Source organism: Zootoca vivipara, chromosome 16 (assembly GCF_963506605.1).
Source record: "Zootoca vivipara chromosome 16, rZooViv1.1, whole genome shotgun sequence".
Classification (NCBI taxonomy): Eukaryota; Metazoa; Chordata; class Lepidosauria; order Squamata; family Lacertidae; genus Zootoca; species Zootoca vivipara.
Window position 1 is genome coordinate 5927037 of NC_083291.1, and position 27900 is coordinate 5954936.

A 27900-nucleotide genomic window follows, 5' to 3' on the forward strand; every position below is an offset into this window, starting at 1 on the left:
TGTTGGTCTGAGTCGAAGCAAAAATAAAAAAAAATCCTTCAGTAGCACCTTAAAGACCAACTAAGTTTTTATTTTGATATGAGCTTTCGTGTGCATGCTACTGAAGGATTTTTTAAGGTGCTACTGAAGGATATTTTTTTTTACGTTTTTAATATTCGATTGGGAGCTGCCCAGAGTGGCTGGGGAAACCCAGCCAGATGGGCGGGGTATAAATAAGAATATATTATTATTATTATTATTATTATTATTATTATTATTATTATTTAAAGCGCCCCATTACCTTCAGTAGATTAGGGCCTCATCCAACCTAAATCCGGCCTTGTGTGGGGCTCATGTACTGCTTGCAGGTTTCTGGTGGGTCCTGTGAGAAGAGCAAAGCTATACTTATGTTCTCTGGCCATTCTCGAAAGTTATCTGCAATGTCTCAGCCTATATGGCATTTTGCCAATGAATTTTTCACACATTGAAAATATATCCTTCAAACCCCACCCTCCCACTTGTCTTCTTCACCTGTCTACAGGGTACAGGTTTTTACTTTTCAAAGACATTCTTTACACAGCTCAAAGTGCATGTTTATTTTTATCTGAGCTATTTCAGTTCCAGACACGTTTTATTTATTTTTTAAAAAATGTGTTGTCCACTTGGTTGAGCACACTTTAGCAGCAGTGTTTGAATACGGTCAGAAACGGGTGACATTATTTGGTGAAACAAAGTGTCATTTGTCCAGACCAAAGCTTATCCTTACATGTTTAGCCAAGCTGGAAACGCATCAAAGGAGAAAGTGATAGAGGGAGTTTGACAACATCAGCAGACTCCCCACTTTGGTTATCGAGGGAGGCGTTGCTCTCAGCAGGGGGGGGGGGATTCCCCAGAATAACATTTAACTAGCTTGTTTGAATTTCCCGAAATAAAACAGTACGTTCTGATCTCAAAATACTTATTTGCATATTTAGTATTGCAGCTGTATTTCTAACTGAACAAGGACAAAAAAAAAGGATAAGCGCATGATCTGCATGCGTCTGATAAGGAACTAAGAAATAATGGTGACATTTAGGTATAAGGGATTAGACTTTAGAATGAACATCTCATCAATATGAATGAGACAGCTTAAACTCGGCAGTGTTATTATTGCACTCTGGCTGGCTGCAGATAACATTGCACTTCTTTCAGCACTGGAAGGTTATCGCTGAATCCCAAAAAAAGATAAAACCCCATATATATTCCAAAGGAACATTTTACAGAGGGTCAAAAAAGCTCACACCACACACCAGACAACTCAGAGTACATGTTTCCTGGCATACTACATATTATCAGATAAAGTGGTTAAAAAAAACACCTGTGAAAATTAAAAACTTTTGCATTATTCTGTTCCACAAGAAATCAGGACCATGTTAGGCAGCGGTGCCTCACAATCTAAAAGCTGGAACAATGAGTGTAGGTACTATAACTTAAAATGCTGTGGTTGTACACAGATGTACTTTCTTTTAAAACATTACATGAAAAACAAAGCTGAGATAGCCCGTTCTTAAAACTGTCTCGGCCAATCAAGATTGCTTTGTTGATTTCTGTTGGCATTTAATTCCGAACACTCAAAAGCTACTTGCAGGCCGACTACACAAGCAAACTCTGATGCATTGCAGCTTTGAAGGATAACAAATTCTGTATCAGTGCAAAAAAAGATTTTATTTAGGTTTTTTTCACTTAATGTCCAGATAGTTAACCCACAGTATTTCTTCTCTCCATTGTTGTAAAATATGAAAAAGTTTATCTTCAGCATAGCCACAGACTCTCAAGTGCTTTTAAAAAAAACAAAACGGTTAGAGCAGGTTAAGGACCAACCTACAGCATTCGTTTACCTTAGCCGGTTCCGATACAGAGGAATATTTCTTAATTTGAGAATCAACCCCCAGAGACTTAGCTAACTGTACAGCATCTGAATCACCACTGATCAATGTCCCAAGGGCCACAAGTAGTCTAAAGATAGCTTCGAGGTCTTGCACAATTTCCATGACTGTGCTGATCACTGATAAGCACTGAGCTTTCCCCTCAATGTTATTAATTTTATGTAAACAGACAGCGTAGTTCAGAGCCAGGGTGGCTAATGCAATGTGAATGTTCTTATTGCTGCTTATTTTCAGCTCTATTGCCTGTGACATTATCAAGTCCCCCTGTGACATCATGAGCTTCTGGCCAACTGGGTGGATAAAACAGTTGCACAAAATTCTAAGGGCCAGCATCTGGTTGGCTTGCTTTCCTCCGGGGTTCAGGAATTGGATCAGGTGGCTGCTGAACTGTAGGCCATCCTTCTCGCTGCAGAAGCTTTCGTTCACGCTGGGATGCCGGATGGATAACCGAAGAATATCGAGCGCTGGAAAGACAATGTCTAGGAACACAGGGAAAACAAGCGACCTTGTTATACTTTGAAATGTTGCAGAGTTTTCAACAGGTCTGTTGAAAGCAAAGCTTCGTCTAGCCCAGGGGGGTCTAAGGGACTGGGGGTCTAAGGGACTGGGCAGGGGGTGAATAAAGACCTGGGGTGGAAACGCCTGGACTCTGAGGTCCACCTCCGAGGGCCTTCTGGCGGTTCCCTCTCTGCGACAAGTGAGGTTACAGAGAACCAGGCAGAGGGCCTTCTCGGTAGTGGTGCCCAAGTGGTTCCCTGTGGAACGCCCTCCTGTCAGATGCCAAGGAAATAAACAACTCTCCGACTTTTAGAAGACATCTGAAAGCAGCCCTATATAGGGAAGTTCTTAATGTTTAATGTTGGAAGCTGCCCAGAGTGGCTAGGGTAACCCAGTCAGATAGGTGGCATATTATTATTATTATTATTATTATTATTATTATTATTATTATTATTAATGTATATTAAAAATAATATTTATGAACTCTGAAATAAAGGGCATTAAGAATGTAGGGAGTGCACCTCCCTTGCTCAATGAGGAACTTCTGTGCAGGACAACAGCATCTAACATGGAGGTTCAGTTCTGAGAGTTTTGCCTATACAGTACAGTGGTACCTTGGTTTACAAACTTAATCCGTTCTGGAAGTCCATTCATAAACTGAAGTGTAAGGCGTGCTTTCCCATGGCATCGGGGGACTCAATTTACAAATGGAACACACTCAACAGGAAATGGAACATGTCCTGCTTCCAAGGCAAAGTTCACAAACCAAAACACCTACTTCTTAATCCAAGTTGTTCACAAACTAAGCTGTTCTTAGACCAAGGTAAAATAAAAAAATTCCTTTAGTAGCACCTTAAAGACCAACTAAGTTTATATTTTGGTATGAGCTTTCGTGTGCATGCACACTTCTTCAGATACACTAGAAACAGAAGTGTCAGACCCTATATATATACAGAGGGTGGTGGGGGTGGGTGGGAATGGGAGATGGGCTGATGGGAGTGGTAAACCTGTAGATGGGTGTTAATGGCTGCTGATGGCTGCAATTAGTCCTGGGCTGAGGTGCTAAAGAAAGCTTGATCATGCATAATGAGATAAGAATCCGATATCTCTATTCATCCCAGGTGCTTCCATGGTTTTAAGCTTGGTAATGATTTCCAATTCAGCAACTTCCCTTTCCAGTCTGTTCCTGAAATTTCTCTGTAATAAAACAGCTGGGATGAATAGAGATATCGGATTCTTATCTCATTATGCATGATCAAGCTTTCTTTAGCACCTCAGCCCAGGACTAATTGCAGCCATCAGCAGCCATTAACACCCATCTACAGGTTTACCACTCCCATCAGCCCATCTCCCATTCCCACCCACCCCCACCACCCTCTGTATATATATAGGGTCTGACACTTCTGTTTCTAGTGTATCTGAAGAAGTGTGCATGCACACGAAAGCTCATACCAAAATATAAACTTAGTTGGTCTTTAAGGTGCTACTAAAGGAATTTTTTTATTTTGCTTCGACTCAGACCAACACGGCTACCTACCTGTAACTTAGACCAAGGTATCACTGTACATGAAAATCAGCTATACACAAAACCTTGAAACAGAGAGATTAAAAGCTCTTGCTGCTCAGGAAATGCCAAGTGGACCAGGCACAAAAAGTTTTAAAGCTCTCTGCCTTGCCTGCATTTAACTTGCGCAATTTCAACCAGCTTTTGTCTTCAACCATGCAAGGTTGAAATCGCAGAAGTTAAATATGTGTAAGAGGCCATTTTAGTGTATTTTTAAAAAGACGATTCCACAATACAATGGGGTTCTCAGACTGTGCTGCTGTACAAACAGAGAAGCAGGCTAAACAACGAAGTACATGGTGACTCAAGACTCACAAAACCTACAGCCCAAAATTCACATGCTTGTTAAAAGCCCATTTGGCCCATCCATCTCATTAGAGAAATTTTTTAAAAAGTTTGTCATTATTTTCACTTGTTTTACTTCCTTTAAAAAAAATTATCAATTGCCATTGCCGAGAATCAAAATTAATAAATCATTACATATTATTTCTAAAACTTTTTCATTTATATTCCTAAGAATTTGGGTTTGGGCTGATGACAATTTTATGAACTCAGCAGTTTGGGAACTGATCTAGCCTAAATTACATCTCTCTATTTCAGGAAAGTAATGGAATCCTTAGCATATTTATGTAACTCAGACAACTGAATTACAAGTGTCATTGCTATTAAAATAAGCTGGTTTGCAGGTGCAGTAAATAGGATAGTCTTAAAGATTAAACTTTAGAACTTTAATCAACATTACCCCATGGGCAATGGAACAGCACTCCTATCAGCCACTATTATATGACAATCACCAATTCAAAGAAAAAAAATTGTTTGTGGTATAAAAACTGGTGTTATCTAAAGAGATGTGAAATAAGGTGAACTTTTTGAACTGCTACCCAGCCATCTAATTTGCTGGACCTACTAGAAGATGTCCCCAACAAGGATTTCATACCATTTGGCCAGTTAATTGCCTTCCACAAAGTTTGCAGCTGTTGTGCTGTGGGTGCTTCAGAGGAGGTGTTGCATGTTATAGAGAGCATCTTCTCCAGAAGACCTAAATCATCTTCGGTTAACTGCTGTTCAGCCGGGGCACTTCTGTTAAGTTCTTTCAGTTTGCCTGTGAGACAAATGGGAGATACTTTGAAATGCTCTATTTGAACCTCTTCACGCTATGTTTTACGAAAATGAATTCAAAAATGAATTATCGATTCAGTGCCTGTCAACCTAGATTCCTAGTGGGTAAATCCCCAGTGATAAAACAGTTTTGCTTCATCTCAAATGTGCTCCAAAACCTGATTTGCGTGATGCATAAACAGTGTGCTCTCCAGGACTTGTACAGGAGTTATTTCCATGGCATTGCTTCACAATTGTTTTATGTTCCTTTCACCACACAAATGTTAGACGTTTAAGTGAGAATTTGGAAAGCGTCGTAGAATGAAAGGGAATGTTTGAAACAGCTTGATTTCAGCATATGATCTGAAGTCCAAAACAATTTAAGATTTAAACCCTGAAAGCATGGGACAGAGGCTGCAGTCCCAAGGTGTACTTACCAGGAAGAAAGCACCACTAAATTTAGTGTAAAGTACTCCCAAGTAAACCTATTGAAGTTTGGTGTGGAAGATGAGAACCAGATGTTTACAACAAATTCAAGAGCATTTATAATTGCTTTGAGCTTCTGAAAACAAAACTATAGCCCAAATGAGAGAGAGCACATGAGCAGCATGTCAAAGTTCTCATTTTCAGACCCTCCACAATGAAGATATTTGCACAAGACGCCCAGGAGAGCTGCTGCTCGGCAGAGCAGACATTGCTGGCATAGACAGTCAGCCTGAGTTGGTATAAGGCTACTTCGTGTGTACCTCCTTCTTGAGACTTTTAAGTCTCTGCCCTATGGATGCTTCCTATGGGCGCTCCCGACCTGCTCTTAATTTTGAAAGTCTTATGAACTCTGAAAATCGTGAAAGGTGATAGGCTCACTAAGTGACTGGTGCCAAAGACAGTACTGCTTGCCTTAAAAAAATAATAAGTAAACATTAAATTAGGTTCCAGTTTGGGGGTTCCAGAACAGTGACCCAACTTACGTGGCAGAGGAACAAGTAAGTACTCCTTCCCTACATGCCTGAAAGAACATGCAATATTGGGGGGGGGGCAGTTGTACAAGTTGATAGGCACCAGCAGTGTTGTGGCGCCAGCTGACATCTGGGTGCCCCATGTGCCGGGTGGGGTGCGGAGGGTGAATAGAACTTACCACGCCAGCAGGGCTGCGCACAAGGGGGAGCCCAGCCAGACAAAACGGCCCTTGGTGGAGAAATCCCCGCCTCCCCCCCACTGCCCAGGCAGCCATTCAGTAAGGGGTCGTGGCAGCCAGGCTGGGCTCTGGGGCCCAGAGGCCCCCGGCGGCGAGCAGGCAGGCAGGACGGGTATCCCTGCATGGGGGCGCCTGGCTCTCATCCCCTTAAAATGGTGTGCCTGGGGCTGCCCCCCTCCCCCCGCTATGCCCTTGAATGGCACAAATTGAGGATGACATGTAAAATTGCACACTTCGCATTATCTGAAGCACACAGTGGAGAAGAGAGCCTGCAGAACCCATGGCAGATTGCTGCATGAGTTTGGTGTCAGCCGCAGGCTTGGGTTACACTAGCATCTCAGATGATTTCAGGAGTCTATTCCAATATCCTTCCAAAACACGAATCACGTAATACAAATCAATAAGCTTGAAACTAACCTTCCTTTTTAATGCCTTAAGAACAAAAAAAGGTTTGTACTGTACAGCTTTGCACAAAAGTCCATTTGCCACAAAAGCAGATCCACTGATTATGTTGCTGCTCATTGCTTGCACCCCTTGTCATCTATTCCAGCTGCATAGAAAGGGGAAAGTAGGCAGTGCGTTTAATGCTCCCAGCTATCCAGGGAGGACTGCGGTCAACTGAAAACCACAGGGGCAAAACGGCAAGTACATTTGATATATTTAGCAATTGCTCCAGTCTTTACGGCGTATCAAAATATTCACTTCTTCTCAACAGGGGGAGATAAGCAATTCTGGAAAGAGACTGACCTGCAATTTTTCTAATTCACAAGAAGCAAGTGGCTGCTTTATTATATTAAAAACACACATCTTTTGTGTAATCCAACCTTCCTGTGTTTTATTTCTCAGACATAAAACTAGGCTGAAAATACATTTCAGGGGAGTAAAATAAAGCGTTTTACAGGACTGACATATTTGAAGGATAATTGCTCACCCCAATCATCATTTAATAAGCCGTATAAATACACTCACCCATTATTTGTGTAGGGTTGGCCTGATCAAAAGCAACAGCTTCCTTCTTTGGAAAATAAATATTTTCAGCTTTAGGTATAGTTAATTTGTAGGCACCCGTCCCTAGAAGGGAGAAATAAATTGTTAGAAACTTAACAGTGTAGCTTTGCACCCTATAGCAGGGGGAAAACATTAGCTTAATTGCCACACATTATGTAGCTATTTGAAAGATTGCTAAACCGTAATTTAAATTACTCCATGTCTACATTTTTAAAATAAAAATAATGCTTTGTTGACTGTGTGGCCTTGACCAAGTAATTTAATCTAAGGCTACTCAAACACCTCTCTGCACTCCTGGGAGAAAGAGTGGGATAAAATCTAACGAATTAACTCCTACAGAAAAAATGGTTACATAAACAGCACTTCATATCCTGAGCGTTTCAGCTTTTTAATTAGCTAACACATTTCAGAGACTAAAGTGGCCTCCAAAGTTTAGTTCAAAGGGAGCCCAGTATCATTAATTTTATTAACTCCATTTGTGTTTATCCATGCGCTACTCTAAAAGCCAGCTAGCCACATTTCACATCCTTCTGAGAACAGGGATGGAGAATCTTTTGTTTTTTTTAAAAAAAGTTTTTATTAAAGATCTTTATTTATTAAAGATTTTCTTGTGTAACAGACAAATAAAGGCAAGGACACATAGTGTGTCTCCACTTCAATTCACACAAGTCTTTTTCACAGTTTGCATTCGGTCGGTATGAGATACGTGTCATATGTGGTTTGGGGAGGAAAGAGAGTTGAGTTTATCTAGGCGTTCTTGCCTTTTTCAATAGCTTCTCTTCTAAGATTGTTGCTGCTTCATGGCAAACAGGAAGGGAAGGAGCTTTTCAAGGCAAAAGGGCAGGCAGGTGAAAAACTCTGGGAGTCTTAGCGATACAACAACTGATAAGTTTCGAGGAGGGAAGCTTTTAGCATTGGTCACCTGTGAAATTTTTGAAAGCTCTCTTGGGCTCAGTAAACCAAGAAAATGTGCACATGAATAAAATGAACAGCTTAAAACAGATTTGATAGAGAAATTTCCCTGGAGTCTTAATTTACTTACTATGCTTTTATCTCACCCTTCCTCCGAGGAGCTTAGAGTGGTAGCCATGGTTTTCCTCCTCCTCCATTTGGCCTCTCCTGTTTTATCCCAAACAACTGATACTTCACTCACCGCTGCCCCAAATACAAACCTCTAGGCTGCTCACCCAATCTCTCCTTTCCTTGCCTTCCACCCCAACTTTCCCTTTATCTGCATTTCTGCAGGCTAAACTGCAACCAACTTATCCACAAGCATGAGTAAGTGGAGAGAAAGTGTGGTCAGCTATTATAACGCTGTGCTTGGTTTCTCTAGTTAGAAGCAACACAAAGGCAGCTTAGCTAGAGTGAAGTGCCAACAAGATGGGTATGGGGGGGGGCAAGATGCAAATGACCAGCACGGAGCTTTGGCACAAGTTTTCAAAACTGTGAGACGGAACAATTTCCTTACCTGTAAATGGATCAGTTCCACTTGCAGGAGCTGCAGGGGCAGATGCTGAACCTGGGACGTAGCGGCCTGTACCTAGAGAAAAACAGGAACAAAATTGCATTCACATTGCTTAAACGTTCACAGGATGAAGTGTTTGGGTTTAAATAATAATAATAATAAAAACAGCAACAGCAAGCCCGCACTGCATTTTTCTCCATTTTTGTAGGTCCCATACTTAGATCCCAACATTTTGCTCAGCACCAATGGGTTCTACGTGGTTTTTACTTCTATTATTTCAAATGTGTGTGTATATTGTTTTCCTAGAGAAAGTGCATGGGATTGTAGCCTTAAGTTTCCTGTGTGAGAGAGCCCAGGATTGAGTTTTGCAGGAATCATGATCATCCTACTCAGGCTTCCTCAAACTCGGCCCTCCAGATGTTTTTGGCCTACAACTCCCATGATCCCTAGCTAGCAGGACCAGTAGTCAGGGATGATGGGAACTGTAGTCTCAAAACATCTGGAGGGCAGAGTTTGAGGAAGCCTGATTAACACTTTGGCAATCATTACGTGTCTCAACTTCTATTCTGAACCTCAAACTCAGTCTTCAAGACTGTTAAGCAGCTGGCTCCTAGAGGATGCTATGACTCATCCACCAGAGTTGCCTTAGCGCCCAGATGTATGGTCGCCATCGAAACCAAAGCCCTTGATTTACCTGCCAAGCGCCTTGCTAAGCGCGATCATCCCCCCCCCCCCGAGATGCAAAGTTTTGCGAAACTGCTCTACAACACCCATACTCATCTGAATCAATCAGTACCAAATGATCATTCATTCAGGACACACCTGTAAAAAAAGGTTTTGCAAAAAAAAAGCCAGGCTACAACAAGTTTCTGGTCCAAAGTTGCATTTAAATGTCGCGCCTTTGCTTCTAGAAATGCGGTGCTTTTTCTGTGTAACAAGGGTGAACGTTCTAGGGCTCCCCTGGGCAAAGACTAGATTACGCTTCCAACTCTATGGCACAATTCTATGGCATATTTTTCTTAAAAAAAATAAAACGATTCTGAGCCAACATCACAGCTTTGCTCCCCGTCTCATCCATCTGGAATTCCAACCAGCTCCATTTCCCCCACACCAACTGTAAACCCAAACTTGACATCTATGCCCCCAGAAGAAGAAAAAAACTCTGCCATCTTTGGCACAGTACCTGTAAACGGATCTGCACCTGGGAGCCCTTCCCTGGACTCCGAGGAAGAACCTGGAAGATAGCGGCCACCGCCTATGAAAAGATAAACCGAAGAAAGAGAATGCAGTTGTGATCCAATGCACTCTATTATTAAAATATTTGGGGGGGGGAGACACCCCATTAACTTCGCTCCTTAATGAAGTGCCCATACTTTTAAGAACACGCCATCCGCTGCAAACAGAAAGGCAAATTATTATTATCATTTATTACATTTACCGTATATACCGCCCGCAGGTCTCAGGGCAATTTGCAAGATAAAATGACAATATAAAAACACAAAATGCATCCTCAGTATTCCGCAGCATGGCCAGGGGCAAAAGAACTCTGGCACGCTATTCAGCCACATATTTAACAAGCAGCGAGGTAGCAAATTTAGCTCTTTGTTACCTGTGAAAGGATCTGAAAAATCTGAATTCGCGGGTCCCAGCGTTTGCCCTTTGGTGTTATCTATTATGAATTTGGCCACCTGGTCCAGGAACATTGGATTTAGGTCATTCTTCTGCAAGAAGTTGTACGCCGTCAGCCAGGGATCATCACTGATGTTGTAGGGCAGCTTGTGAGATGGCCCGCCTTCATTCACATCAATAGTAAAAACATAGTCGTATTCCTTTTTTAAGGAAAAGAAAACAGTGAGAGTGATTTATTCTTATATATACCATTCCAGTGCACACAGACAACAATAGGTTGGGCTGCCAGGGTTTAATTACTAAACATTAGGGATGAAAAATTACTTACCCTTCCTTCAAATAAAACCTTTCCAGATGTCTGCTGTGTGGCTCCCGATGAACCGACCACATCCCCAATCTTCATCCACCTCCCTTCACCAGTGCTCCACTGATAAGCTTCAACTTTTCCATTACTTTTAATAAGTCTCGTTTGTCCATCTCTTGTACCTTAAAACACAGAGAGGAGAAAATAAGCTGCGTGCCTGGAGAAAATGGTTTTAGGTCAGGGATCAGCAAAGTTTCTGTGGCTTGGGCTGGTTCACGATTCCGTTGACGCCGCGGTGGGCCGGAGTGTGTGTGCGCAAACACTATTTCTGGCGCTCCTTCCGGCGTGGAGGAGGCATGTGCAGCTTCCGATTGGTTGCAGGAGCTTCCTGCAGCTAATGGGAAGCCGGCCAGCATCATGGAAAGTGGTCCCTGCTCTGCCCTGCGCCGGTTTAGCGCGGCGCATGGGAACCAACCGAGCGGGCAGCGGGGGTCCATGGGCCAGTTAAACACCCCCCCCATGGGCCGCTTGTGGCCCATGGCAAGGGCGTACCCACCATGGGGCAAGTTAGGGCAGCTGCCCTACTCTAGAAGCCAGATGGCAGCTGCCCCTCTCTAGAAGCAAAAGGACGCAGCGAGGGAGTGGAGGGGAGAGAGCGCAACACCCTCCTGCTGGAGCTCGCCCGGGCTGCCTCCCCACAGCCTTCGCTCATTCAGCTCATTCTGCTGCTGCTCTTACTGGAGCAAACAAGGAGGGGGGAATGGAGAACCAGAATTGGAAGAGCTGGGGTGTGGATTAAAACACTGTACGTAAAACACCACACTCACTCTGATGTTCCTCCCAGGGATCGCGGTGGGAGGGAGGGGGGAGAGAGAGAGAGAGAGAGAGAGAGAGAGAGAGAACTTGAAGCTGGCTGCTGAAGGATTGAAGTCCCTCTCTCTCTCTCTCTCTCTCTCTCTCTCTCTCGCGCGCGCGCGCGCGCAAAGAGAGGAAGCTGGACAGGGCGAGCCTTCCAAAGCTCCTGTGCCAGTATTTAAGATACAATTTGTTTCCTTGTTTCAGGGCACCACAGCTTTTACTCTTGTCCTTGGGGAGGGGGGATCTTTATCAGTTTAATGAAACCTCCAGCGATAATGAGGTGTGAAAGGAGTTCCGTTTTAACTGGGTGGTTTTGCATAAGGAGGCTTGGAAGGCATGGGAATGCAATGGTGTTATATCTTTCCCAATTGTCCTCCCTCCTTTGTGTCTTTTATCATCCAAGCTGTTTGGGCAGCCACTGTGTGATGTGATCTTAAAAGATGTGTGTTAGAAAGGGTGGGCATGGATGTCTAAGTTTTCTCTTTCAGCCTTAAAGGGCCAGCACCCCTTTATTGCTATAAAGCAGGCATGTCCAACAGGTAGATCATGATCTACTAATAGATCACTGGACGTCTGTGGTAGATCACTGGCTCCCCCCAAAGAAGCTCAGCAACTTTGGCTCCCCTAAAAAAAGCTCTACATCTTTGCCCTGAAGCCCCCAAAACAGGGCTTTCCTTCCTAAATAAAGCTAAACTTTGACCTGAACCCCCTAAAACATGGATGGCTTTCCTTCCTAAAAAAAAGCTCAACAACCTCAACCTGAACCCCCAAAAGGGGGTAGATCAATCACTGCCAGTTTTTAACTCTTGGAAGTTGGCCACCCCTGCTATAAAGAGTCTGCATGTAGCTTCATTGGAAGCGATGGTATGTTGGCATTGACAACAGATATTTTTTATGTTGTTATGTATTACGGTTTTTAGTTTCTTTGCTGTCTCACCAATAGAAAAACCTGGGTGGTCACTGTTAGGGAATTTTATAGGGGGGGGGCACCCAAACGAGGCTTCATTTGGGAATCAAGATTGGCACAAATGCCCTCAAGGGGACCCCATTTGATCCTACAACACCACTCTAGTATCGCACCAACACGAACCCCCTCAAGATCAAGCCCTGTGTAATAAAGGCTCCCTTTCCTACCCTTTCTCTGTTGCCTGAGACTCTATGTAACCATATTTCTTTATGAATGAATACCGTGTATCTGTATTTCTAAATGAAACCCCCTTTTGCGACTCTGGCCAAGGGCTCTCAGGGATGCAGGGAACAGCCATAATCCTTTAAGCAAGAGTTCAGGTAGCCAGGGTGGTGCTCCTCTGCATATCCATAATGCATTCAGGTACCATCTCCTGCCATTCCCAACCCTCCGAAGCCAGAGGCAATACTCACACCTGGACCCATTGTCCCCCCCCCCCCGCCAGGTACTCAAGGATCCCCTCCCAGATACTTACTGGTACTTGCTTAACAATGTCCTGGGACATCGTGCATTGTTACCGTATGTTAATCCTGTTTACCTCCTGTTTACCTGTATGCTAATGCCCCTTGCCCCTTCCCCTTTTCTGACGTTTTACCCTGTCACAAGTGATGTATGTATGATGCTTTCGATGTACATTATGGGATGGTGGTGGGAACTTTTAAAAGTTCTTGCAGCCCTGTTCATGGTGTTCAGTCTGGCATTGAACCTGCTGCGCAGTAATAAACCTTGCTGTTTGCTCCGGATCGTGGCTGGACTCCTTCCTTTTATACTCTGCAACGACCACAGGCCCTTGCCTGATGAGCTGGGTGGCTGAGCATTCTCGCACCCAGAATTTTGCCCTAACAGTCACTTTTTATCTTTGGGCAATGCTCAGAACAAAACAGGAAGAAAGCAGGTGGTGGACTTTTGGGGGAATTGGAGTCCTTTTACTTCTTCTCTCCTTTAGGAGGAATATAACTTTCCATCTCCCTCTCATAACGAACTTTGCCACTGTTTGCCATGTCTTCAAACTTGCCTATTTGTTTTGCTGACATTGTCCACCATTGAGACGATTGGGTTGCATTTCGCAGGGCAGAAGAGTCCGGACCTTGGTGTATTCAGCTTGCTAGGCTTACAGGAATCCGGACGTATGAAAGGGGTCGGTCTTGCTGTGGGCAGGATTCCTGCATTACCGGGGGGGGGGGTTGGACTAGATGACCCTGGGGTCCCTTTCAGGCCATCTCTACAGGATTTCTGTGAGGGGTTCAAGTGAAAGGAGCGGCTGTAGATAGTTTCTGTGCTTCAGGCTGCTATCCTATACAGACTTACCTAGGCATAGATTGATTTCTTAAGATGGTTGTGTGAAAATTATTATGGACAAAGTATAATTATGTAGCGCCTGTATTGTAGGCTCAGCTTATAAATATGTGTAAATAAGCAATACATCATAAAGACACCACTATCTCCACTGTGGAAATATGAACCCTGGGTAAGTGCCTGGGCCCCTGGAATCTCACTGTTGTGGATATTGGGGTGGCATGGAACAATATTAAAACTTGCAGTTTGCCCCCCCTCCTCCATTCCCTCAATACTTTTCATATAATCATAGAATCACAGTACTCCAGGTGAGGTCTGACCAGGGCAGAATACAGTGGTACTATTACTTCCCTTGATCTAGATGCTATACTCCTATTGATGCAGCCCAGAATGGGATAAGGCAAAAAGATGGGATAAGGCAAAAGCAGGCAAACTTTAATTTATTTCTGTACAGCAGGCTTTGCTAAGCTGATTCCCCTCCGTGTGCTTTGGACTACAACTCCCATCTGCCTCTGGCAGCGCAGTTGTGGTCCAAAGCACGTGGAAGGTGCCAGGCTGGCAAAGGATGCTGTTCATTTATAATATGAGTGCCCATGTGCGTAGTATGGGATATGCCTTGTCCTTGCTCTTGCGTAACCACAGCTGGTCCTCAGCAGGCTCATTGAGAATGTCCCTTTTTATAGCTGCTTGTCCTGACCTTTCTCTGATCCTCCTTATTATTTCCCTGGATTTCCCCCCTTTTGGTGTTATTAGACTGGAGTCAGTTTCACCTGGGCTCTGTAGCCCCACCCACGTCCCCACTTTGTGGCACCTCCCCTCCTGTGCCTTGGGCCCACCCCTTGCCCCCCCCTAGTTTTGATCCTGGGTACGCCCCTGGCCCATGGGCCTTAGGTTGTTGAGGGCTTTGTTCTGAGTAGACAGAAACACCTTAGAGGTGGGTAACATTGTACAATATTTAACTTTTTTTATTTAAGGAATTTTCGTTGTGCTTTTTGAAGAAATCCTCGTCAAAGTGGCTTACAATAGTTCCAGCAGCCAATCGGAAGCAGCAGAAGCCCCATCAGCCCTACGGCTTCCAAAAATAGTTTGCAAACCAGAAGTTTGCAGCGTTCGGGAGCCAAAATGTTCAGGTAACTAAGCCGTTCGACTTCCAATGTATGACTGCAATCCCTAAATGAAAGGGTGGCAATTCATTTAGGGGGCAGAGGACCACAACAACCCCCAGCCAACTCCCTGGGGGCTGAAGTGTAGAAGTGAAGATGCCAAGAACTACATTTCTGAAGATGCTATCCAAAAGGGGACCAATGGGTAAGACAGGGTTTGTTTGTTTGTTTGTTTTACAAAAAAAATAGAAAGATGACACACCTGGGAGGCCTTGGGAGACCACAAAAAACCTTAAAAATATTTGGGAGCAGAGTATAATAAGAATAGGAATAAGAATACAGTTTGAGGGAGCTGTCAGTTAAAAGAAAAACCTTAACTTAAAAAGATGGACAGTTTGTAGAGTCTTGGCATCACAAAAAAAACCTTTTTGGGAGGGCACTCCTGTCCTAAACCTTTCATTTACCAGGACAGAATAGATGAGGAGGGATGTATGTTTGCAGGATACCGTAAATTTAAAATTCTACCTGGTTCGTCCAAATGCTCTCTCCCAGGAAGCTCATCAACACTGATGTCCCCTAAATCACCAGTTTTAGGATCAATTTTTGCTTGAGAAAGTTCGTTTTCAAAAGCCTGAATCTCCTCCAGATTTGCTGTGCGCTCCAAAGATTCAGTGAACACTCTAATAATGCCATCACTGAAAGAGGAAAAATAATAATTCATTATCCAGGAAATCGTTCCCCTGCCCCCGCACATCCTATTTCCTTTCTTACTGCTGTCCCCACCCCCAGCCCTCTCTAAGAAAGAAATTCAGATTGCTGACCAGGTTTTATATCATAAAATTTATGCCTCACCTTCAAACCGATCTTCCCCAGGAAGCTAGGTAATTAATTTTAGAATAATCTGGTGAAATGCAGCAAGTTGCGGACCTACTTCAAACTTGTGAAGTCTGCATTTTTTTTAAACCTAGTGTTCATTTCAGTCACTGATCAGGTACAAAACAAGAATGCACAGCCAAACTCTACTCAAGGTTAAGGCATAAATGATTTTAAATAAAAGCACACATTCTACTCATGTTAAAACACGCTGCACGGTCCACGGGGAAGATTTAGAAGGCGATTGGGCCGGATCTGACCCCGGAGTCTTAGTTTGCCTACCCATGTCTTGGTGATCATTCTGCTTTCCAATATGCAAGGTTCAGTTTTGAGCTGAGATGTTCAATAGCTATCCACTCTCCTTGACCACACAATTTGTCATGCGCTACCTATCCCAAAAATGGAAACGAGGGCGGGGTCCTGAGTCAGAGCTGCTTGTTGCAACACCTGGAAGTGGTAGGAATAACTGGGCTGGGGCTGAGGAAGGAAAGCAACCTATGTTTTTCTACTTTGTGGGTAGTTTTCGAGTATGTGCTTTCTTTGGGTTGGTGCACAATATTCCTGTTTGTTTTGTTTGCATGTGTTACTAAAAAATAATAATCAATAAGGATTTAACAACAACTGCTCTGTACCGTCTACCGGAAATTGGCCAGGGATCCACTGGTGAACTATGGTCAAACATCTGCCAATTCCCAAAATGTATGATGGAACTACACATGTGTCTTTAAAACTCTGCTTTGTTCAACAATCTCCTTTGAATGCAATGCTATATCATAGTTTAGCATTACAAGAATATATATCGGGATCACACATTCCCCTCCTTATGCCTCTACTGCACTCCTCTAGGAGGAGTTCAGAAGCTTTTGCTTCCATTTTTCATGCTAACTTGTTATGATAAACAAACCCTTACAAACTGGGTTCAATGTTAACTTTGCTGAAAGAAGTCAGCTTTGAACCCTTAGCATAGGAAACTGTGTGGTTTCAAATAATCATAGAGTTTAGCCACAGTTTAGAATTCAGACACACTGAACTGTGGCTAATCTAAAAATGGAAGTAGAATCTTCCATTTCCTCTCTGGCTCCACTCCAGAGAAGAGCAACGAAGTGTGTGAGCATGAGGCCAAATCATTTCTTCTCATGGCACAAACATATCTAATTGGCTTGCCTTGTGCCTATTTATCTTGATGAACAGATGATAGGAAGCCGAAATCTGAATACCTTGCTCCAACGACAAGGTCTCCGTTGTCCAACACACAACAACACCAGATGGACTGAGCTGGAAGTCTGATTGTCTGTGTGCATTCCCCCTTTCTCCAGATCCTGAGCGATCGGTCTTCGCTAGTAGTAACAAAATCTAAAATAATGCAACGTGCCATTCATTAAATTGAGAAAGATGCAAATGTAAAGTTAGCTTTCTCTACATCCGTGACTCAAATTATGATCGTACACATTTAATACACCTTATACAAACATGGCAATATATGTTATAAACTAGTTCTATTGTGGCTTTTGGCTTTTATAATCATAAGTTGGAAGGGACCCCAAGGGTCATGTAGTCCAACCCCCTGCAATGCAGGAATCTCAACATGCTGTGACCCATCCAATTTGAAACCTTACCAAACCCTGCTTAGCTTTGCTACCGTGCTAGCCGTTTTATTGCTGTGCCACTAGTTTTTGCTCTTCCGTTGCAAGCCAATGGCTTGCATTTCAAAACTTGCCTGTGCAACTGAAAGCATTTCAGTTCACAGCCAGATGTGATTGCTTGTGCAAACCCCTTCCCCTAGCAGCAGCACTTGTGCCTCAAAAAGACCTCTCTCATCTTAAGAGCACCTTGGCATCAAATCCATCAGTTTGAAATAGGGGTAGGAAAAAACAAGTAGTCAAAGCTACTTGCCAATCAAACCACTCCATGCTTAGCTAAAACAGAGGGTTATCCTTGTAGTTTATCAGGTTGCAAAAAAGCTGAAGAAATCTGTTATTTGTGTTTGTGTATAGCACTGACATCCTTTGACATCCTCTTCAGCCGTCCATTGCAGGAATTTTCAAACTACGTTTAGGGAAATCTGGGGTTCCTTGGAGCGTCTCCACCTCCATCGCTCTGCCCAGACACTGAGGTCCAGCACCGAGAGCCTTCTGGTGGTTCCCTCGCTGCGAGAAGCCAAGTTACAGGGAACCAGGCAGAGGGCCTTCTCGGTAGTGGCACCCGCCCTGTGGAACGCCCTCCCACCAGATGTCAAAAAGAAAAATAACTACCAGACTTTTAGAGGACATCTGAAGGCAGCCCTGTTTAGGGAAGCTTTTAATCTTTAAGAAATTAGTGTATTCTAATATTTCTGTTGGAAGCCGCCCAGAGTGGCTGGGGAAATCCAGCCAGATGGGTGGGGTATAAATATGTTGTTGTTGTTGTTGTTGTTGTTGTTGTTGTTGTTGTTGTTGTTGTTGTTGTTGTTGTTGTTGTTATCATCCTAGGATTCCTTAGCTGCCAGGTTTTACAAGAACTAAGCAAGCCTGGTCAGCTCTGCACATATACTGAGTAAACCCTAGATTGCAGGCCAAAACATTAGATTGCAAGCCAAAACAGGGGTACTGCAGCAGATAAATTAATGTGGATTCTCCTATGGATAGAGTTTGAAAACCATTACTCTAGTGCCAAAGAATTATAACTTACTAGGTTCTAAATCTACTTTTAATTAGAAGGCACAATCCTTTTTATAGCATGTCTTTTTTTATAAAAAAAAAAGTATGTCTTGAGGTCAGTTTCTTACCTTTACTTTGTGGGAAGACCGATATGCAGTATATATAATTGGTGTGGCCATAGTAAACCTCAAGACACTCTCCCGATACCTGCCACTTTCGAATGCTGGCGTCGTTTGCACAAGAAAGAAACTCCGTCTCGCTTAAAATGGCTAAGCCCCTTACACAGTCTTCATGTCCTTTATGAAAGGAAATATAGATAAAACGTAAGTCTCACTGAGAACCTTTCCACATCTTATTGAAAGGTGATATTCTCTAGCTATGAAATGCTTTATAAAACCATGTTCTCATGTGGTGTACTAAAAAGTAGATCTCACTTTAAAATTACTAGTAGAAAGCCATGTGGTCAGCAACAGGGTCTTGCTTCCCCCTAGTCAGTGAGATCGTCTCAAATATAGACCCTTTGTGTACGTATCATTTGTGTAATTGTAGCCTCAGACTCATGACCACTACTTCCGAGTTCCCTCTCGAAGACAGGAAGCTATGGCTGGCACATAACAAGATGGCTCAGCTTCTGTCCAAGCACAGGCTGCTGGGAAACATTAGACTGGTGGTTCAACATGAGCATTATGCAAAAAACTAAAAGACACTGTACCCGGTTCAAAGCGTAAGAACATGAAAAGAAATCTTTAGTGACACTGCTTACAGCACAGGACTGTCCTTTCATCAAAGGCATTTTAATAAATTGCTTTCCTAAATTTGTTACACGTTAGGGCGGTCAAAGATTTTTCAGAGGTTAATCATCCACTTTTTCACTGATCTGTTTACATGTCAGTGGGACTACACACAGAGAGAGCTTGAACACAAGTATTGAGCTACTGAAGGGAACGTTAGGTACATTGTTAAAGGAGAGGCAAACTTTATATTCCCCTTCCTTTTCGGGGTGCACTTTCCTTGCAAAAACTCAGAAGCCACTGGCTCTGTCACTTCACTGTTTCAGGAAATCGTCACTGCTGTGCCTGACAAATGGCACCTCCAAAGAAAAATTACTATTAACAGCTTTCTGCTTGTGAGCAAAAAGCACCCTCCTCCCTCCCAAAATGGACTTGCTCAGTGTGTTAGCTTTGTACTTTGACCTGAGCTAAGTGTTCAGTTCCAAAAACGGCTCCAGCTAAGTGTTGACAGTTGGCTCTGCTAAGTTTCATTTCTTTACCCCAGTCTAAGTTTCTGTTCTTTGGCCACGCATTAAGTTTCATTTCCTTCTTCAACAAAAGTACCAGTGCTCTGAATAGCTCCTGGCTTGGCCCAAGTGATCTACATAACGAGAGGTAGCAGCCCCCATTTCCAGACCTTTTCATGGTGAAGAGGCAGTGAAAACTCATACATGGGACAAACCTCCATAGTTCATGAATGCTTTGGAACGCCTTGACAGGTATATCTAAAAGTTCTATCCGCAAACCCCAAATGCCATATTCAGATAGCTATTATGCCAATAGCAAAAATCGGCCATAAAATAAAACCCACAAGGTCTCCCAACACTGAGACCCTACTTTGTAACCACAGATTTACAGTAAACCAGAAGAGCCACATACAAAAAAAAAGGGGGGGGTATTCCATACACTTTTAAAGATTGCAAGTGACAAGGCCTGGGCAATTTCAGAAGCAAAAGAATTCCACAAGTGTGAGGCCACCACTAGGAAGGCTCACCATTTAATTGTCTTTGATTTACTAGCCTTTTTTACATAAAGTTGGTGAACTTGCCATTTTTTCTTCCTCTAAGCCAGGCATCCCCAAACTGCGGCCCTCCAGATGTTTTGGCCTACAACTCCCATGATCCCTAGCTAACAGGACCAGTGGTCAGGGATGATGGGAATTGTAGTCCAAAACATCTGGAGGGCCGAAGTTTGGGGATGCCTGCTCTAAGCTTTCAAGATAAAGAACCACACTAATTTCTACAAATGGGCTGGGGAAGAAGAACCCTCAAAACCCAAATCCTACTAGCACTAATACATCCAGGAACATCATCAAAATGCTGGAGAGGGTGCACCTCCACAGGAACATACCTCCACATGTGGTGGGAATGCCCCAAAATCCAATCATTCTGGACAATAACCATACGAGAAATTTGTAAGATAACAAAGCAAGTGCTAGAAATCACCCCATAACTGGTCTTATTAAACATCTTCCAAGACAACAACGCCCACGCAGAACACAAAGAACTCATAACCCACCTACTGTCAGCAACCAGAAACATCATAACTAGACACTGGAAAGACCTGTCAGAAGTAAGCATGGACCAATGGTATCAAGCAGTATGGGAAACAGCCCTACTACCGTGTTTCTCATATTATAAGACATGTCTTATATTTATTTTTTCCTCAAAAACACACACACTATGGCTTATTTTCAGGGGATGTCTTATATTTTTCCTCCTCCTCCTCCTGCCATGGCCGGTATTGCTGCTGTGCCTATCACTATGTCTTATTTTCGGGGTATGGCTTATATTCCTTGAATGCTTAAAAATCCTGCTATGGCTTATTTTATGGGTATGTCTTAAAATATGAGAAACAGGGTAGAAAAACTAACCAGTAAGCTGAAAATGACACGGGGACAGAAAGAAGAAGACACCTTCACCCCAATATGGTTCCCTTTCATCACTTACACAGCCCAACAAGACAATGACAAAAACCCACCGTCAGCATACAAATCAATATGGTTAAACTAATCAAAAGTACCCACCCACCCCCACTCACACAAGAAACCAAAGACCACCACAGCCATCCACAAATGAATAATCACACCCTACGCCAACCCCCGACCTCTCTCACCAACGAAGGAACACAAGTGAACAACAGAGAACCCGCATAAACAGCGCTGACACTGAACCCTACATATATCAAGGAAAACAGAAACATAGACACCCCACCCCACCCACCCACCCATCCCGCCCCCCTCTTCCCCCCCCTCTTCTTCCTAATGTCTCAACAAGCAAGATTGATGTGTAACAATGGAATAATTATGAGACACTGTATTACCTTTGTAAACCAAGAAAACCCTCAATAAAAATTTTAAAAAAAACCCCAAATCCTAGAATAAAACTCATATCTCTCAGTTCTCTGGGTATGGAGGCATATTGCCAAGTTGCATATATACACAAAAGCTGTCTTAGCCAAGTTCCTACCAGTAAAAGTTCTCTCGCATCGACCTGCCTTCCACAGCTTAATAGTTTTGTCAGCCGAACCAGTCAACATTAATCCTTGTTCAGGTAATATCTTCACAGCCCATACTGCTGCAGTGTGGCCCTATAAAGGTGAACAACATGAATGCTGATGGAGACAATCTACATTTTCTGAAGTTCAAATAATCATGATCTGCTGATAATGAACTCTTGTCATCAGCAGAGTTTCTGTACCTGTAGTGTCATCATGCATTTGTCATTCAACCAGACTTTGGCTGTTGTATCCCACGAGCCACTAAGCAGGGTGCCAAACTTCCCAGATGAGAGGCTGCAAACTAGAACAGAAGATTAAATAAACATCGCCAAAATTCACATTTAATCTACTCCCCGATTTGCGTGAGCGTTGCGTTCCGGGACATTGTGCGCTTGTGTGAAACTGAATCGCCCTGTTCCTCCCTTTTAGTGACGTCTTTTATGACATTTCCGAGTTACTTCCAAGTTCAGCAGTTTGTGCATGTGTGTGACTGTGCACATACCAGTCACGCCTAAAACGGGTTGTGTGTAGCTGAGTGAGAAAAGGTGTTCTAAGATTTTGGTCTATTTTCAGACAATATGCCGTAGCAAATTTCACTAACCTAATTTTCATCCTTGGAAATACATGAGGTGATGAGAAGATACCACAAACAACTGGAAAAGAGAAGCAGCACTTTTGACTGAAAAATAGCTACACAAGTAAGGTTCTGTCTTCTCAGCTTTTAACAGATTGTGGAACATATTTTTCTGACCTGGTGACACTATCATCAGTCTCTCTTATTCCTTCATTAAACCAACTTCCAAGCCATATCTCCTACCTCCAGGCCCATTTCCCTAGAGAACCTCTAAGGTGCTAAGATTGGTTTGAGTCCTAAAGACACACCTCTTTGCCCTGGCTTTTGACACCTGAGAGGTATATTTCTAGGACTCGCCTTATTTCTACAATTTCAAGGCTTTTAAAACTGTTTTTAATATTGCGCAATATTTCCTTTTACAATTAATATTATATTTTAATTATTGTAACCTGCCCTGCGACCAAAAATTGTAATAGTAATAATAATAATAAATGTAACATTTCTAAAGGTCACAATGTTTCAGAAAATAATGCTAACATCTACTCATGATAAAACTTTAGAAAGCAAGTTATTTCTTAGAAAACATAAAACCAAGTGACTTTGAGTCGTTAAGATTCCAAAAGCGGTATGTTGAAAATAATATTTAAAAATCTGTGTACTCTTACCTGTGTTTTTATGACCCTTAAGGACATACAATGGTGCAGAGTTGTCCAAAGCGAAAATGCAAATGTTGTTGTCATTACCGCCGGTGGCAATTAATCCACGTGGATAAAGCTCGCTTGGAGGGATGACACACACACAAGAAACGAAATTTGAATGGCCACTCATGCAGTGCACTTCCGTAAATCCTCTGTTGGGACTGGGGACAAAAAAGAAACCAAAGTTTTTATGTTCCAGTATTAAAGGAATCCTACCCATTTAAAAAGCCAGGTAAAATCTGTCTGGTATCTAAATGCCAATGTACGCTCTAGGCATAGTGCAAATTTCACAGGGTGAGCTCCCGATTTGCACCACTATAGCCAATTAGATTTATCATTGATCGCATTGGATTCGTGCGCTCCCAACACCCCATGCATCTCTCCCCCTCTGGCACAGCCAGAAGGCAGAGGTTGGAAGCTTTTATTCCCATTTTGACTAACTGTGGTTTGTTATGTATGAACTCATACAGATAGTTAGCTTTTAACTGTATTAACTAAATTTTCTTGTTGTTTTGTTGTTGTTGTTATATTATTATTACAGTGGTACCTCTGGTTGCAGACACGATTCGTTCCTAACGCAACATGAGGTATGACATTATTATTATTGTTGTTGTTGTTGTTGTTGTTGTTGTTGTTGTTGTTGTTATTATTATTATTCTTTTGAACCTGCCAACTTCAAATCACAGTTAATAATTCTGGCTTGTTGAGACAAACTCTAGTTAAGGTCAACCACATTCACACAGAACAATGAACAAGAGGAATCTTCCAATCTTCATGCCTGCTGTTCCAGAGAAAGGGGGAGGGAAATCATGCACAGGAAACTCACTCACATAACGCAAAACAGTGTTTTAGCATTACATCCATATAAGCCATTGTGATTAGGACTTGGCCATGCATTGTTGGTATGTCCAACAACTACATGCCATCAGGGAATAACTGCAGTTATTCCTGTTTCAAAACATTTGTTTTTATGCACAACCTCAGTGCCACTTCAATTCAAGGTCTCCTCTAAAACATGGCAAGCAATCTAGCTTGATAACATGCACCCATGATTAAATTCTTCAGAATGTCTTTATTTAGTCTAAAAGACTAAACTAGTTTTGACTATAAGCATCACTTCTCTGGAAGATTAGTTGTCTTTGTTTTATTTTACTGAAGGCCACAGGGATCTTTAAAATAAAATGGTGTTGCAATTCTGTGCATTCTCAGGGTTGTATCCAGTGGTGACTTTGACCTAGAAGAGCCACTTCTGCTTGCACCTGATTTTTGCCAATTCTTCGTATCCATTAGCTGCTCCTGAGAGCATGAGAATGGTATAGCATATGGCATAGACAAGGGTTGCATTTGGAAGGAGGAATTGGTAAAACCAATTGTGCTAGCCTAAGTAACTCCACTAATGCAAATCCACCATTTTAATAGTATATATAATATCTTCATAAATCCCTTTCAAGATTAAAACAATGAGTGGTACTTTATACATAGGCTCAAACTTCATCTATCTCGATTTGTAAACTGGTCTTGACATTTTAGGGAGTTCGCTCATGATTTTATGGCCTCGAAGAACATAGTTTGGCGTACATATGTCAGAAAGAACCGTTTCCTTACAGAAAAGTCTAAGAATGGCCTTAACAGTTATGGAGCTACATAGAGTAAGGTTTGCTCAACAACTTTAACCTGAATCCCTTAAAAACAGGGCTCTCCTCCTTCCCCAAAAAAGCACAACAACCTTGACCAGCTACCCCAAAAAAGGGGGTAGATCACTGCCAGTCTTTAACTCTGTGAATAGATTGCAGTCTCTTGGGAGCTGGCCACCCCTGGTTTATAATAATTTACCCTAATGACAGCCACACCAAGTCTTGACTTTCTTTGGTAAGCAAAGGTACTGGGTTTGTTCAGATGAACAGCCATTGGTATTGTATTGGTATTGGGAATTTCTTTCAGTAGCTGTTTTAAATTCAGTGAGGGCCGTCCTGTATTATAATATTTTTTAAAAAGTTTAGGGATTGTAGTCCTCAAAACACTGTTGCTTGCTGAAGTCTGCATTTGCTCCTCCTTATGCTCCCACTTGTAACTCCAAGGTACTTCTCAAGCTGTTCATGTGTTTCGTCCTGCTGCTACTGAGTGCACAATACTTTTCCTGTCACATCCAGACCCCAGCACTAGAATGTTCCATGACCAGAAGAACCTGATCTTGTCAGTCAAACTGTGGCCCCATAACTCTTGGCACAAGGACAGATAATAAATTATATGCATACATGTGCATTATGCGCACACCATGATAAACACATAGATATACACCTGCACATTAAGCCTACACTAAAGATGCAAATCAACAATGCGCTCAAAGTGACCTAAGCTCAAAGATGTTTTTCACAAACTTATTTTTTTAGCTCAGGGTTCACAACAACTGCAGTCAAACCTTGCCTCCCAAACACCTCCATTTCGGAACGTTTCGGCTCCCGGACACCTAAAGCCCAAAAGTAAATGCTCTGGTTTCCAAAGGTTTTTTGGAAGCCGAACGTCCGACATGGCTTTTGCTTGAGTGCAGGAAGCTCCTGCAACCAATCTGAAGCCGCGCCTCAGTTGTCAAACATTTCAGAAGCCGAGTGGGCTTCCGGAACGGATTACATTCGACAACAGATGTTTGACGACTGTACTCGTAAATATTTCCTTCCAAGTTACCAGGCAAAGTGCTTGCAATATGGAAGAGCCTATTTTTCTATTTCATTTATCTAGGCAACTAACCTATGACAACGTGGATATGTGCTTGAAGGGAGACTAGTCTGTGGCACGGCAGGTAACTTGCGATCACCTGACTATTGGCCACTTGCGACCAAGTGAAGATGCCTTAGCCGGCACCTGACATATCCACCATCTGGAGAGGTAACTAATACCACACCCTGTAGAATTCCATCCATTCTATTTTATCGGCACAATCAGAACGAATTTCAGGAACCAAAATGCTTTTTCTGTACAGCCTGAGCAGGGACGGTTAACAATGCTATAGCTCATTGTTGTCGCTTGTCTTCACTTACCCCACCCCACTGCCCTGCTCACAGTTGTGAAGAATATTCTTGCGTAATAAATGGTCTGTGTCACCATTAAGAAAGAGAGGTAGGAATAAGCCAGTATATATGTGGACTCTCCCTGGATCTTAACCTAGCGCAAGGTTGTCCTCTGAACTAGCCAGATGTTTAACTGAGAATCAATCACATTTGAAAAATAAGACTTTAGAGCAGTCTTGCCCCAAAATGGCAACTAGACATTCCGTTTTGGTGACTGCAACCTTGGTTTAAGGAGCCATTTAGCCCCTAGCTTATATATCTGAGTTTCTAGCACTGCATGTGCAGACCTACACAGCAACCTGGATAAGAGACCATCACGAACCCTGCGTGAAAAGAGACCATCACTTTAGAAAACCATTTAGACGTTTCAAGTTGCAAGCTCGCGGCTTTCCTAATCTAAGCAGTAACTTGTAAACATGCGGCACGATTCACAACTCAGATAACTAGGCAGTCCTAATCCCACTGAAATCAAATGGTCAACCCACCACACCAGTCAACAGTGTGATGCAGCAGCAAAAAAAGATAATTCTATTCTAGGCTGCATCAACAGAAGTCATAGTACCACTCTATTATGCCTTGCTCAAGCCACACCTGGAATACTGTGTCTATTTATGGGCAGCACGATTTAAGAAGGATGTGTGCAGAGGAGTGCAACCAAGATGATCAAGGGGCTGGAAACCTAGCCTTATGAGGAGCGCTTGAAGGAACTGGGTATGCTTAGCCTGGAAAAGAGGAGACTGAGAGGAGACAGGATAGCCATCTTCAAATATCTCAAGGGCTGTCACGTAGAGGAGGGAGCATGCTTGTTTTCTCCTGCTCTGAAGGGCAGGACTCAAACCTGTGGCCTCAAGTTACAAGGAAGGAGATTCCTGACTAAATATCAGGAAGAACTTTCTGACAGCAAAAGCTGTTTGACAGCGGAACCATTTCTCATGGGAAGTTGTGGACTCTTCTTCCTTGGGAAGTTTTTAAGCAGAGACTGGATGGCCACCTGTCATGGATGCTGTAGCTGAGATTCCTGCTTTGTGGGGAGGTTGGACTAGATGACCCTGGTGGTCCCTTCCAACTCTACAATTCCTTGGAGGTTTTTAAGCAGAGGTTGGATGGCCACCTGTCATGGATACTTAGCCTCTGAAGGCAGCCCTGTTTAGGAAAGTTTTTAATAACTGATGCTTTAATGTATTTTTAATCTTTTGTTGGAAGACGCCCAGACTGGCTGGGGAAGCCCAGCTAGATGAGCGGGGTATAAATAAATAATAATAATAATAATATATTATTATTATTATAGGTTCCTGCCTAGCAGAGGGTTGGACTTAGATTACCCTCAGGTGCCCTTTCCAACTCTACGATTCCTTGGAGGATTTAAAGCAGAGGTTGCATGGCCACCTGTCGTGGATACTTTAGCCCAGATTCCTACCTTGCGGAGGGGTTGGGCTAGATGACCCTCGGGGTCCCCTTACAACTCTACGATTCTAACCCACCCCCACCCCGCCATGCTCCAAACGGAGCCAGCAACCGAGGCATCTTCATTTCAGAGGATATCGAAACGGCGAAGGGAGGGCAAAGGCAGGGCAAAAGGCCCCTCAGGGCTCCTTCCTTCCCTTCAAGACTGACCTGTCGGGCGCCCAGAGCCGCGCCGTCCGGTCCCGGGACACGGAGACGAATGAGCCGGCGGGGAAGGGACAGCAGCTGAGGCCCCGCACGTCCAGCTCGTGGCCCACCAAGGAGCAGCGAAGCCGGTAGGTGCCCCCCGCGGCGGCCATCGCGAACAGCCCTCGAGCCCCCTGACACAGCAGCAGCAGCACCGGCGCCCGCCTCCTCCGCCGGAAGTGCCGTCACCCCGCAGGGCGCCGGAAGGGGCGCGACGCCCAGAAGGCACCGCGGAGGGGTGGAAGG

General features: G+C 43.3%; 1 protein-coding gene across 2 annotated transcripts; it reads right to left on the bottom strand.

Moving 5' to 3' along the window:
• Positions 1-259: 259 nt before the first annotated feature.
• Positions 260-27853, bottom strand: PLAA (phospholipase A2 activating protein). 2 transcript variants are annotated; one of them, XM_035097471.2, is made up of 14 exons: positions 27619-27850; positions 22907-23100; positions 21868-21968; positions 21637-21757; positions 18527-18694; positions 16980-17115; positions 15415-15584; positions 10690-10847; positions 10342-10561; positions 9916-9987; positions 8736-8807; positions 7229-7330; positions 4904-5068; positions 260-2383 (listed from the first exon to the last, which is right to left on the bottom strand). In XM_035097471.2, the coding sequence occupies exons 1-14, from the start codon at positions 27765-27767 to the stop codon at positions 1818-1820; spliced, it is 2394 nt and encodes a 797-aa protein (XP_034953362.2). In that variant the 5' UTR covers positions 27768-27850; the 3' UTR covers positions 260-1817. The 2 variants fall into 2 exon arrangements, with proteins under 2 accessions (XP_034953362.2, XP_034953363.2); XM_035097472.2 differs by lacking the exons at positions 260-2383; positions 4904-5068 and adding an exon at positions 5075-6809 and having other exon boundaries at positions 27619-27853.
• Between the last annotated feature and the right edge of the window lie 47 nt (positions 27854-27900).

What these genes read in the sequence shown, in the direction of transcription:
- PLAA (XM_035097471.2), bottom strand. Translation starts at nt 27,767, where the DNA reads ATGGCCGCCGCGGGGGGCACCTACCGGCTTCGCTGCTCCTTGGTGGGC. An exon ending in AATGCATGATGACACTACAG is followed by an intron (nt 21,758 to 21,867) that starts GTACAGAAACTC and finishes TCACCTTTATAG; the next exon opens with GGCCACACTGCAGCAGTATG. An exon ending in TTTTTCAGATCCTTTCACAG is followed by an intron (nt 9,988 to 10,341) that starts GTAACAAAGAGC and finishes ATCTTTTCATAG; the next exon opens with GCGGTGGCCGCTATCTTCCA.